The 13,276-nt window shown below is 59.0% G+C and overlaps 1 protein-coding gene across 1 annotated transcript in view; it reads right to left on the bottom strand.

Annotated features, from left to right (window-relative positions):
* Window positions 1-475: 475 nt before the first annotated feature.
* Window positions 476-13,276, bottom strand: part of Nacc2 (NACC family member 2) — a 33,632-nt gene continuing 20,831 nt past the window's right edge. Inside the window, exons 3-6 of the mRNA XM_015505788.2 lie at window positions 9,462-9,626; window positions 7,165-7,270; window positions 6,507-6,604; window positions 476-5,351 (exon numbers count right to left, since the gene is read on the bottom strand). Coding sequence (XP_015361274.1) covers window positions 4,840-5,351; window positions 6,507-6,604; window positions 7,165-7,270; window positions 9,462-9,626 — 881 coding nt within the window. The 3' untranslated portion in view covers window positions 476-4,839. The remainder of the gene's footprint in view (window positions 5,352-6,506; window positions 6,605-7,164; window positions 7,271-9,461; window positions 9,627-13,276) is intronic.

Raw genomic sequence — 13,276 nt, 5'->3', positions numbered from 1 at the left:
TGTGGTAGAACGGATCAGCCCAGGCCCAGCGGCTCCCAGGCAGATCTGGGAGGAGGTCTGTCCACTGCAGTGGCCCATCTGTCCACCTGGGGGCAGCCCTGGATGAAGCAGAGGGGCAGAAGGGAACCATACACAGGTTGGGTGGCAGGTGAGCCCCACTTTGCTGACAGCAGAACCAGGACCCAGCAAAGGCCCTCCCTCCTGTCGTGGTAGGCTCCGAGTAGGGCCCCACAGAAACCCCCAGGACACCCAACCCCTCCTGCTCCCCTCACTTATAAGACATTGGTAAGGTCAAGCGGCCCTGAACCCCAGCAGGATCCCTGCTCGCCTGGGGATGGCCCTCTCCTGTCCTCTCTAGGGGCTCCAGCAGCCTCGGATCCTGAAACCAGGACCTTCCTGGTCCCAACAGCCTGCTCCCTCCCTGACTTCTCAAAGTCCCCTCAAACCCCACAAGTTAAGCAAAGCCCAAGATACATGGGTTTGAACTGACTTTATTATTCTGTAAATGTGAATTTTACAAAGCGCTTTACAGTTAACGATGACATCGTTTTGTCGTGGACTTCGTGTGACACGGCTCTGAGCACGCTCGCTCGAAGCCCTCGGGGTTCCCTGGTCGCTTGCGCACATTGCTGTCGGTTTAGTTATTGATACAATGTTGTCAGCCATGGCTACAAAGTAACAGTCTGGTCGCTAGGGAGAACAGCAGGGAAGGGCTGAGGAAGGCAGGAAGGACACAGCAGGCTCTCCTGGCCAAGACTCTGGCTCTGTGGAGCCCTGGACAGCACAACGAGTGACCTCAGTGTCTTAGTTAACAGTCGTGAGTTACAGTACTACTTTAACCCCCAGACAGATCCTTTCAAACAACTGTCTCCTCTTCAAGTCTTTCCTCCAAACATTCTGTCGAAAGGATGAATGTTCTCTTTGCACCCGGTGCCATCCAAACGTTCAAGTCAAAAATATTTATACATTTTATACTTAGTTCTTTTTTTTTTTTTTGTCTGCTAAAAATAGTATTGCAAGTTTTGGCTTCTTTTGACATAAAAATCACAATCGTGTGCAAAACCCTAACAACGGAGGCAACTGATCAGAACACAAGCAGGTCATCCAATCTGAATGCTTTAGATTCTGCATGATTTTCCTTCTTTTTTAAAACAACAAAACCAACAAACAAAAACAAAACACCTTTGCCATTTTAGAAACATCTTGTAGCGAGCCCTGCGCGCTCACGCGGTGGCCGCACGGAGCTGGCTGGCTCACAGGAACAGGCAGCATCATTGTCAAACAGTAGTTAAAGCTGAGAGGCTTCTACGTGCCCCCTTCCCAGTAGGACTGGCTACTGACAGAGGCAAACAGGTTTCTCCCACTCGGGCAAAGACACTTCCATAAGAAGAGCCCCTGGGGGGCCCAAGCAGGACCCAACGGGGAGGCTGGGCCAAAAGACCAGCTGTTGAACAGGACCAGGCTTGCCCCAGTACAGCAGCTGGCCACCAGCCCCTCCTAGGTCCTTCCTTAGCCCTCCTCTGGCTCTGAACAGATACTGGGAAGCCAGGAAGGATGGCTTTCAGTGGGGGGAGAATGAGACCACACAGCCGGTTCCCCTCTACCTGCCCAACAGTCATGCATTGCAGGGTCCCCGGAGGGTCCCTCCCTGCTGGCCTCTCACACAGCTGCGTCCACAATCAGGGCAAAAGTAAGACACCAAATCAGATGCAAACTGAAGCGACCACAGAGAACTCGGTGAGCAGACCTGGTGCAGAAAACAAGACAGAATTCAAGTACCAAGGCGCCGGCCAGGCGGACCGCCCCTCCCAGCTCACAGTATCTGTCCTGTCTCTGGCCCCTTCCTCTGGACCTTTTGCACTTGTCCCAGCTGCCTCCAGGGTTGTCCCCTCTGGAAGGGCAGGGGAGGGCGGAGCGGTGGCTGGACCCCCAGGCTGGCCACCTGCCTCAGCAGCTCCAATGCGGTCCAGTCCCGACTGTCCTCCTGGAAAAGGCGCCATATAACTTAGCTCTATAATAGACTCTATATAGTATATGCGTATTGCTAGTAGTCAAGCTTGGGAATAAAGGTGCAGACATCTCATAAATACTGAGTGGCTCGTCTCTGGTCTACAGGGTCTGGATGAGTCAGGGTCACGCGCGCAGGACAAGACAGCCCCCGATTCTGGAATTAGTCATCTTGTAAACAAAGGAGGGGGGAGGGTCCGGTTTTCTTAATTGGTTTTCCTTGGGAAAAATGATCAAAAGATGCTAAGGCACTCTGGAAGGCCCCTCCGAGCCCAGGCCCACTGCCCGCCCGCCTGCCCCGCGGTACATTCAGGATGCGGAGGGAGCGCCCCCGGCAGGTACAGTCATCGGCCACGCACGTCTGCAAACGCTCCCGACCATGTCCCCTGTGGACACATTAGTGCAAAACGCTCGGCCTGGCCCGCCTGGGGCACAGGGAGAGCTCAGAACCCATTCACATTTAATTATTAAGTTTTACCTATAGCTCTTGCCTTCCTTACCCAGAACAAAACAAGACGGCGATTATAAACAATTAAGGGACAGAGGTCACAGGACATTGTGCTAGCCCGAGCAGTGGTCAGGCATTCTGTGCGGCCACCACCTCCTCTAGTGGCCAGTGGCACCCTCCCTGTGCTGGCCCAGGGTGGGGGACCGTGCCCACTTTGGAGTGGAAGGGAGAGAGAGAGAGCCCTTCTGTCAACAGCCAGGACAAGTGGGTCCACCTCCCAAAGGTCCCCAGGGATGGTCAAATTAAAGTGCAAATCGGGGGGTGGGGGCGGCAGATGAAGGAAAAACTCAGAGAAACCAGGGCGAAGCTCAACCTCACCCAACATCCCCTCTACTGCCCCCTGGCCTCCTCCCAGTGCCAAGAAGGCTTGGTCCAGGTTCTCAGAGGACACCCTGGGGACTCCAACCCACAAGAGCCCAAGTGGGAGGAGACAGGCAGAGGGAGCCCACCTCTATGCCTGAAGGTTCTAGGTGCTGGTAGGAGTGGTCCTGCAGCCACCCAGCACCCCAGGAATGCAGGGTTTGGGTCTCCCTGGGACTCAGGCCCCAAGGGGCAGGTAGAGGGGCCAAGGCCAGATCCCGTGGTGCCCAACCCTGGTCCTCCTGCTCCCTTTCCAAAGTCACTGGATCTCCATGGAGGGCAGAGGCATGCTGGGCCAGTGTATGAGGGGCCCCCTGTGAGGTCTCCCCAACGCCTCTCCACATGGAAACAAGGGGCCTGGTAGGAGGAGCCCCAGCTCCCCATGTGGGACCCAGTGCCCAGTACTGCAGCTTGGGAGAGCCTGCCCACGAGTGCATACAGGAGGGGGCAGCTGAGTTCAGGATGGACGGAGGGAGCAACAGACCCTTTAAGTCTGGGCTTGGGAGTCCCTGGCCACACTGGGAGTGGCCTGAGTCTGCAGGCAGTTCCTGGACAAGGCAGAGGAAGAGACTCCTGGGCCAATGGCTCTGTGAGCCCCACCACACAGAGAACAGCACTTCAAGGTCAAATCGAGCACTCTAGCCTCCAGCAGGCCAGCTAGCCTCCATGGCCCTCTCCACTGCCCCCATCTGCCCCTGTGGTCTCTTGACCCTCCAGTCCACCTGGAATCCACACCTGCAACCTGCCCTAGCTCAGGCCCGAGCTTGCTGCCCACCCAGGGGCCTTGGACACCCAGAGTCGCCCAGGGCATGAGTGAGGGGCAAAGCAGGGGCCATTCTACCCTGGCCCTGCCCAGGTGGCTGTGCCTGCTCAGCAGAGCCCCCAGGACCCCTGAGTTTGGTCTCACACATTCTGGCTGCACTTACCTGGGGCCCCATCTCCAACAGGAGGTGACAGGACCCTGGCCCGGGCTGGGGGAACATGGCATGGACTCATCCCCAGTGAGCAGTAGGATGGGGCTAGCGACACCGTCCCTCCCCAATTTTTTGCTCTTTTGGGTCTGAAAATTTCCAATATATGAAACAGATCTGAACTAAACAGAAACACTAAACAAGTAAAAATCCCAGAGTGGCTGGGGAGTCAGGGTAGCGAGGGCAAGACCAGCCGCGTGTGTCCCATGGTGGGCACAGGGTGGCAGCCCTACCCCATGGGATGGCAGGTAGCCAGGCTGAAGCCAGTGGTGCCCTGGGGTCAGCAGGCCAGTCCCTGGGGCTTTAGGTGAACCAAGGAGCCACAGGGCCAAGGGTGGGCAGAGGGAGGACATGGTGGTGGTGGTAGTGGTGGGAATTAGGGCTCTTCCCCCACCCCAGGTGACTAAAAGCCACCTCTGCACCACCGCCGCTCGTCCCTGCACACACACACACTCACACACGCACGCACACACATGCACACACCCATACAGGCGGTGTCTTAGGAAGAAGGAAAAAAGGGATTTTGGCCCCTGGGGGCCCAGTGCTGCCCCAGAGCCCTGGTGGGGTCCCCATGATAAGAAACGGAGTGTCGTGTACCCACCTGTCACAGGCACCTACTGCCCAACTTCCCCTTCTGGGGCAGGAGGAGCAGGAAGGTGGGCGAGGCAGGGGCAGGGCTGGGCATGGGGGCCTGGGCCTCTGGCCCCCTCCCCAAGAAGCGGGAGGGGAAAGCTACAATAGGAGACTGACCTGGTGAGTATCAGAGGAGCCCTGGGCCCTTCTCCCAGAGCGTGGCCAGCGGCCTAGCTGTTTACAGTATAACGATGCGTTTGTTTCCTTCATCCATTTTAAATACAGGCAGAATAAAAATCACATTTTTGTCAGGCAGCAGTAGCAGTTCAGTAGGTAAGTGGCTTGATCACATTTGTCTGTATTAGTAACGCATGCAAGCAGCTCTAGTACTCGGTCCCTTGTGAGTGGCCACGCGGGCCCTTACAAAGTCCCTGCATAGGTGCCCTCCGGCCTTCTTGTGGCTGCGGCTGCTGGCGTCTGGGGCCTGCTGGAGCTGGTGCTGCCCTGCTCAAAGGGCTGTGGGGGGCTCTGGCCCTCGGGGGGCAGCGGCTCAGGGGCGGCCACCTCCTGGATGACGGAGCCAGCCCCATCAGCCTCCTCGCTGGCTTCGAAGGCAGGGTTGGCGGCGGCGCTCAGATCCACATTCACAGCATCAGTTCTCAGAGCCACGATGGTGGCTGCGTCGCTCCGCCGCTCAGCATAGATGCGCTGTTCGAACACCTGTGCAGCGCCGGGCGGGAACTCGGGGTCCAGGGGCAGGCTGGCAGCCGAGGCGCCCATGACGGTGCGATACATCTCCACGCCCTCCGGCAGCATGGACTTGATCTTGGGCAGCCAGCGCTTGCGGACACGGCGAGCGTTGGTGCACATGTCCGCCGCGATCACATTCATCTCGCTCTCCTTGAAGCTGGGCGCGAAGTTCTGACAGTACACTGTAGGGGCAGGGGCGGGAGGGGCATAAGACACTCTGCACGGGCCAGCGGCCAATCCCATGGCAGGGACTTGTAGGGACCATCCCCTGACTCAGTCCCTGCTGGCTGGGGACCAAGTGGCCCCAGAGACTCTCTTGATCTCAGCCATGGAAGCAGTGGTCTATTTTCTCCCTGGTCGGTCCAGGAGGCCCATGGGATCCTTGGGGACAGTCTCTGCCTGGTGGGGTGGGACAGCCCCCACTGCCCACCTAGATTGGACTCCTTCAAGCTCTCCAGGTCTCCCCACCTGCAAATTGGGACCTGTTGCAGGGCCCTCCTCACAGGGCTAGCGGAGTGAGAAGTCAGTGCACCGAGAGCCTTCCCTGTCCCCATCCTCAGGAGCCTTGGACAGCGGCTGTCGCCACCAGTTTGGAAGGACTCTCCTTGCTCCACCAGAAGCCTCACACCAAGGCCAGGCTCAGGTCCCCCAAACAGCAGCAAGCTCAGGGCAGGTCCTTCTGACAAGCTCTGCTGGGAGCATCAGACACACCCCGACCCCACAAATTCCTGGGGCCCGGCTGTCACCCTGTGCTTTTTTGGGGGGGGACTATAACCACTGGCTGCCAAGGCTCCTGCTACACAGGGCCTTCTGCTAAACAGAATTAGCCTCAGAAGGATTTTTTTTTTGGAGAAAGTGAGATGTTTCCTGGGCCACTGGCTGTGGAAGGCTGTGCCCTGGGCCAGTCTGCCTGCGCTGGTGCAGTGGCTCCTTCCCCATCTGGGGCACGGAGCTGGGTGGTGTCTGCCACAGAGAAGGACCGGGCTCCGCCCCGCCACCCAGGAGCGGGAGGCAGAAGCCGGCCGAACAGATGGCAAAGGCTCAAAATAACCTCAACATGTAAATAAGGGGTTTTGTTCAAAAAGGAAAATTAGATCTATTTCACATATTAAAATAGTTCCGCAGCTGAATTCATCATGCTTGGAAACCTCCCAAGGACGCTCACACCTCGAGCCGGCTCTGGTGCTGCTCTTTTCCTTCTCTCCGAAGCGCGCTCAGGGAGAGCCGGGTGCGGTGGAGGACCCGCTGCCCACCCAGCCTTCTGGGGCTGGGATCTGAACCCAAGGGAGCTTCCAAGCTCCCAAGAGACCCTCCCAGAAACCCCAGGGTCCACTCACACTTCACAGCATTCAGGACCCGGCTGTCCAGTGGCTTGCGGCTCGGGTCACTGGTGGACGAGCGGATACCTGTGCCGCAGCTGTTGGCCAGAGTGTTCCTGCAGAAGGGTGGGGAAGGGACGGGTTACAGCGGGCCAGAGGGGACTTGAGGAGGAGCCCCCTCACCCCTCGCTGTGGCCCCCTGGGACTGGGGTGCCTGTCACAGGAGTCGGGTCCATGTGGAGTGCAGGCCCAGCCTCCCTCTAAGGGAGAGGGAGAGCAAAGACCCCAGGACTCAGTGAGTGACTGATCAACTGGGCCAGGAAGCTGATGCGCTGGCCCTGACCTCGTCTGCAGGGACCCCGGGGTCACCTGAGCAAGCTGCCTAGGCACGGGGGCAGGAGCTCTCCTAGCCCATAGGGTCATGGGTACAGTGCTTTACACTTCATTGGGGAGGCCACAAGTCATTTGGGAAACACTGGCCCCTCCCTAGACCAAGCCCTGGTCCAAAGCGACTGGTCACCCTCCTGGAGCCTCCCCTGTCCTCGCACTAACAGGCTCTGTTGAGAAGTCAGGAATGCACAGAACCTCTACTGCTGAAACCCACGACAACCAGACAGATCACAGCCACAGGAGACTCTAGAACCTTCTGAAGCTCTCCCTGGTGCCTCCCACTTACCTGTCAAAGAAGGTCGCCAGGAGTCTCCGTAGCAAGACCTTGTGCTTCACCCCTGCACAGAGGTGGCAGTTCATGAGCTGGCCACGTGTAATATAGACCCCGGAGCCTGTGGTCAGCAGACATCAACATGTTAGACCCATGGCCTTATGATCCAAAACCCAAGGCTCATGACCTTCAAGAGCCAGAAGAGGTGAGCAGGGCCCCCAGGGCCCCAGGACCCCAGGACCCCAGCACTTCTGCTTTGCTAGGAGCCATCTCAGCTCCCACCCACTGGTCCCTAAGATATGCTCCATGGAGGCCACCTGCCACCATGTACAACTGGGACCCAGCAGGTCTTGAGAAAGTCACGGTGTCCACACCAATTGATGACACACCCTAGCTCCCAGCTCTCCCTGGTGGGCTGAGGCCTGAAGGCAGGACGCAGCCACCACAGCCCTGACCACCTCCCTGGGTATGTGCTCTGAGGGGCTGGCTCTGTCCCTGTGTTTGCTTTCTGCCCTGTCCCTTCCCAGGCAGCAAATGGGGAGATAGACAGCACTTCACCTGGGCCAGCTAATGTCCCCCAGGTGCATCAAGGAGAATCCAGCCAGGGCATAAGAGTGACCAGGGAGGCCCATGCTGTAACACCCCAGGATCTCCCCAAGGCCTGGTGAGCAAAGGACCTCCAGAGAACTGAACCTGCCTGACCAGTGCACACTGGACACTGCCATGTGTGAGGGCAGCTTACCCAAATCACTTGGCCACCCCACTGTGTGCAGGAAAAAGCAGGGTGAAATCACTGAAGGGCACACCAGCCCTTGCCGGTCCCGTGGCTCTGTCAGTGTCCTCTTATTTGGGTCTCCACTATCTGATCTGCAATGGGGCACTGAGGACCAGACTGAGTGCCCCAGGGGAAGGAGCCAAGGCCGTCCAGTTCTGGCCCAGGAGGAACCTGCTTTCACCTGGGGAACCTCGCTTGGTGCCCTCAGCACCAACTCTGGCCCTGGAAAAGGTGCCAGCACAGTTGGGGGAACCCTCCCCAGCTCCCCAGGGATCTGTTCTGGGGACAGCAGTCTCAACAACTGTGAAGGCTCCACTCCCTGAAGTCCACATGCCCAATACCCAGGAGCCCCGAATTCTTCCCCCAATCCCGCCACAGACCCTCCTGTTAGAACCTGGGCCGGCCCAACTTGGAGGTTACTCCATCCTGAGCATCTCTCCGGCCCCAGCACCCCACACCTTAAACAGAGGCTGCCTGGAGGGCGGAGGGCGGAGGGCGGAGGGCGGAAGGCACCTCTTCCTGGGACCACACCAGGCCAGAAGCCTCCTGGGATCCTGTCCAGTGCTCATGATCCATCCAGCCTGACACCCACTCTCCCTGGAGCAGCTGTGGCTATTAGAGACAGCAGGGCAGGGAGTGGTGTGCCCCAGCCACCAGAGCAGCCCTTGCCCACCACACACTAGCCAGGAAGTAGTGCTCTGGTAAGCCCAGGAGTCCCTGTGAGCTGAAAGGCAAGGCCAGCCCAGCTGTTAGCTGCCCACCTGCAGCCCAGTGGTGAGGTCTGCCTCAGGCAGCAGTTCCCAGACAAGGGACCACTGGGCAGAACCCAGAGCACAGGCAGTGACTGGGTGCCAGACAGAGGCAGACCAGGACATTGGGGGAGGGGGACAGCTTGGTGCTGGGGCTGGGGGAGGGCACCCTCGGGACCCCATCCAGCCTGCATTTGGGACTTCAAGGCCAAACCAAGAAAAGAAATGACCAGAAAATGGCTGAAGGGCCCGAGGTACTGACAGTGCCATGACTTTATCCCTTTGCTGAGTAGCCCTAAAATCCTACAAGGGGCTGGGAGGCCAGAGGAATCCCAGCGCTGGAAAGTCCAGGGTCTGGCGAGGCCTGCAGCCCACATGGGCTTTCAACTCCACTGCGTTCCCTGTTCCTGCAGAATTCCAGCCTGGACTGAGAGCTGCCTCCCGGAACCTCTGGTCACCACCCTCTCAGGCTGGCAGTGGGCACTCACATGAGAAGGATAGTGGTAACTATGGGACTTGGTTCAATCTGTGACCTACATTAACACCACGAATGCAGCCCTGCCAATCAGCAAGGCGGCCAGCCCAGGGGATTCAATTAAAATGCTAAATTAATTCAATTGAATAACTCCTCTTAATGACACATTCTTCTAAAAGGAAATTAGAGGAAATTTAAGATGTTCTTTTTTTTTCCTTTGACTGATTGGTGATGAGTACATTGTTCATAGTTCTGAAAAAAATAAAGGGAGAGAGGACATTTGCATACAATAGACAGGGTGGAGCATCCTCACCTGCCACCAGCTCCAGCTTCTCCCCAGGGTCGCCCTCCGAGTAGAGCTTGGGGTGGCAGCGGTACCCAATCTGGCTGATGAGGCTGGCGGGCAGCGCCACAAGGTCACGGCGGATGAGGACGCAGGAGCGGCTCTCCAGTGGCACCGGCTCTGGCTTCTCTTGCACTGCAGCACAGAAATCACCTGCTCAGGTGGGTGTCTGCTGGCCAGGCTAGGCTAGGCTGCCCTGCGCCCGCCCACCACGTCCCCTGATGCTGGGATTGGACCTGCTCTGTGCCAGCCTGTGCCAAGCCAGACCCACTCCAGCCGTCCTCCAGGCCTGCTGATTGCAGCAGGTTCTGCTGGCTCAGCCCTGCCTGAGCGAATGAGCAGAGGGAGTCAGGGAGGGACACCCACCAGGACCAGGACACTGAGGGCTGGAGGCAGCTCCCAAGGGGTGTCCCCCTGCAGGGGCCGCAGGCCAGGGGAAATGAGGGCTTGTGCTAAGCAGGAGGCCAGAGAGGAGCCTGAGCCGGGAGAGGAGGCAGGACAGCTCCTCCAGAGGCACCATGGCTAGAGATGGGGCAGCAGCGGGGCCTACGCCTCTGAGCCAGGGGGAGTGCCCAGCTCTGCCCGAGGAACGCTGGCGGAGGGAGAGGCTGGAGCTGCAACCAGGTGTCAAGCAGCGGCAGACCCCAGGATCTCCCCAGCCAGCTCCCTGGAAGAGGCAGCGGGGCACAAGCAGCCCTGTTTCATGGGTGAGGGGACCAGGGGACTTGGCGAACATGAGGAGGACATGGCTTCTCAAACCATGTCAGCGTAAGGGGCTGGTCAGGCAGATGCGGTGTCACCGCAGGCAACTCCAGTCTGCTGCTGCCTGGGAACGTTCCTAACAGGACCACTGCCGGGACGGGCAGCCAGGGCCCCGGGGCCACCTAGGGCCTACAGCTCTGCAGTGTGCGTCCACTGCACTGCCCAGAGGAGGACATTTGGGACTTCATGGGCAAACTGAGGAGGTTATTGTATTCTGAACACCTCTCCAGCCCCACCTCCTTCAGGGTCTGGAATCACCCAATGCTGCTCCCAGGTACCCCAGGGTCCCTTGAATGTGCCTACACCATCCCCAGAAAGCAGGATGCCAGCCAAAAGCATCAGCTCTGCCCTGAGCACAGGTGTCCAGGCCCTCCCCAGGCCTCCTGACCAGCTTGGCCTGCCAGGTTCTCCAGCAGGACACCACAACTGGGGTGCAGGGTCCCCTCGAGGGTTCACAGTGGGCTGGACCAAGACCCTGCATCTACCTACCGTTTGCTGGGTACTCCGAGTGCTGTAAGCCAAGGATGCAGCCTCACCCACCCCAAAATCCTGCCCAGTGCTGCCAACACACCCCTGAATGTCCCTGCTGCCCCTCGTCCCATGGAGCCTTGCCACGGCCCCTGCCCTGACCCCCAGGGTCAGTAGCAGGTCAGCAGGGCTCCAGTAGAACTAGCCTGTGTTCCCACAGGCCACCATGGCCACCAGGCTTGTGTTCCTGACTCAGAGACCTGGCAGGCCACACACACAGCAACCTGCTCACACAGGACGCCACCTCACTCATCCCAATGTCCCCAGCACACAAGGTGGTCCTGAGAGAGCCACCTGACCCTGGTCAGAGGTCCTGTTCTGGGCAGGCTCCTCACGCCTGGCTGGGCAGCAAGGCCCAGGTGAAGGCCCAGGCCCATCCCTCCCAGACCCATGGAGGTCCGTGGGTAGGCAAAGGCCCTGCCACTGAGACAGTTCTTGCTCAGCGAGGGTGGCAGTTCCCTTGTCACCCTCAGTGGAGCCGGAAGCCCCCGTGGAGGAGGGGCTTGTAGGATCTGGTACTTAGACACCCAGAACCCGCTGGCCCTGAGAGTCCTGGGGGCGAAGGCAGGTGGCTCAGACTTGGACCCGCCCTGAAGCTGCTCCAACAATCAGAGCAGGTCACTCCAGCAGAGCCAGCACGCATCCCCGCATCACAACCGCCTTAAGGGCCCAGGACAACACCTCAGCAGGGCAGCTGTGGAGGGCTCAACGAGGGTGCGTAGTGGGGGACCCCAGTAGGAATTAGCTGTAAGTCATCGTCCCATCAAGCTTCTGAGGGGGAGGAGTCAGGGCTACCCAGTTTCTGAGGGCCAACACCTGGGTAACAGGGTGACACCATCCACCCCAAAACCACAGGGAACAGCTGCAGGAGACTGCAGGATGGGCTCTAGTCCCGAGGGTCTGGCGGGAGTGGGTGGGGTGTCAAGACCACCTGCAGCTTAGCGTCCACCTCCAGGGTCTGGAATCACCCAATGCTACTCCCAGGTCCCCGGGGCCTCCACCTGTTCCTGCATGGCTTCAGACCCCTCTGGAGTGGCTACCACCCAAGCTCAGAATGAGCATGCTGAGACCTTAAGTCTGACTGTGGCTGAATTCCAGGGAGAAGGGGAGATCTCCCAAAGGTGAAAGACACCCCAAGTAAGCACAGAAGCCAGGAAGGTGGCCGGCTGCAGGGGTAGACCCAGAGTCCCTCCTGCCGCTGGAGGGTCAGCAGGGTCAGATGGCACTTTCCACCCAGTGGAGCATTGGAAAATCCTTACAGCCTGGAACCCCCTGGGGGCTCAGGGAATACAGAAAACAATCTGGGTGATATTTTAAAACATAATTACCCGCCCCCCTCAGCCCGCAGTGATTACACATGCAGAGGAGCCGGCCAAGCTGCGCGGTGGCATTTACATAGAGCGCTCCCATCCACAACTCCCCTGCCTCGAGATGTTTTTCTCAACAGCAGAAGTTGTTTGTGCTCAGCTCGCATGCCCCTCCCCAGCCCCAGCCCAGCTCCCCAAGAGCCAGAGCCTGTCAGCACCAGAACACCCGAAAAACCGCTTCTATTTCTGCTTTGCCGAGTGTCGGATGCTGCCGTGGCTAAAAATACCCTGAACTGAGTTGCAGCTCATCTGCAAAGGTGTCTGAACTTCTTCTGCACCCCACCCCTTCCCCAGGCCTCCGATCACCAACCTGAGGGGCTGCAGTCACCACCTGGAGCGTGGAGAGCTGAACTGCTCGCAGGGTGTTAAAGGAGCACTGGAGATGTGTTCAGAGGGGAGCCGGGCAGCTTGTCCCTGCAACCCCACAGGAGGACCTGGGTGGGCCATGAGCAGGGCAAGGACCCTACAGGTCACACCAGGACAGGTCCCATGGCCTCCTGTTGCCCCAGGACTAGTGGGGTCCCCAAGAGGAGCTGCTGCCTTCACCATCAAGGGCCTGTGGACCAAACTGTGGTCTCCAGGACTGCACTGCAAGGAGGGGCCACCAGCTGTGTGTACAGAGAGGCAGGCGATCAAGTGCCCTCCACACAGTGGTCACAAGGGAGAGACCTGGAGCAGCAGCTCATCTGGGCAGACGGGGCGCCAGCCGGGAGGGTGGGCGAACCCTCCCTCTGGGTCTGTGGCTGCACCAACACATGGGGGCTCCTCTGGGCTCCTGACTCGGGATCAAGGGGCCCCATCGAGCCTCCAAGGCCCCACAGCTCCCAGCCTGAGTGACTGGCACCACAGGGACCCAACATATGGAGAAGGAAAGGAACCCTGGGGATCTGGAGCTGAGGGACATCAGCTGACACCAAAGGACAAAGCCTATGGGACTGCACCTGTGTGGGTCCCAGAGTCACCTGACTCCTGGAGACAGGTGGGTGTGGGGGCAGGGTGGGGGTCTGTGCAATGGGGACGGATGTGCTATGGGCTGAGGGGCCATGGCTGTACAGCCCTGAGGACGTGCTCGATGCCGCAGTGCACGTAAGACGACTGTCACAGTCCGCCTGACAGTCTGCGCATCTT

The sequence above is a fragment of the Marmota marmota genome, unplaced genomic scaffold (genome assembly GCF_001458135.2).
Source record: "Marmota marmota marmota unplaced genomic scaffold, marMar, whole genome shotgun sequence".
Taxonomy (NCBI): domain Eukaryota; kingdom Metazoa; phylum Chordata; class Mammalia; order Rodentia; family Sciuridae; genus Marmota; species Marmota marmota.
The sequence above is the reverse complement of the archived record's forward strand: the minus strand, read 5'-3'. Positions and strand labels throughout refer to the sequence as shown.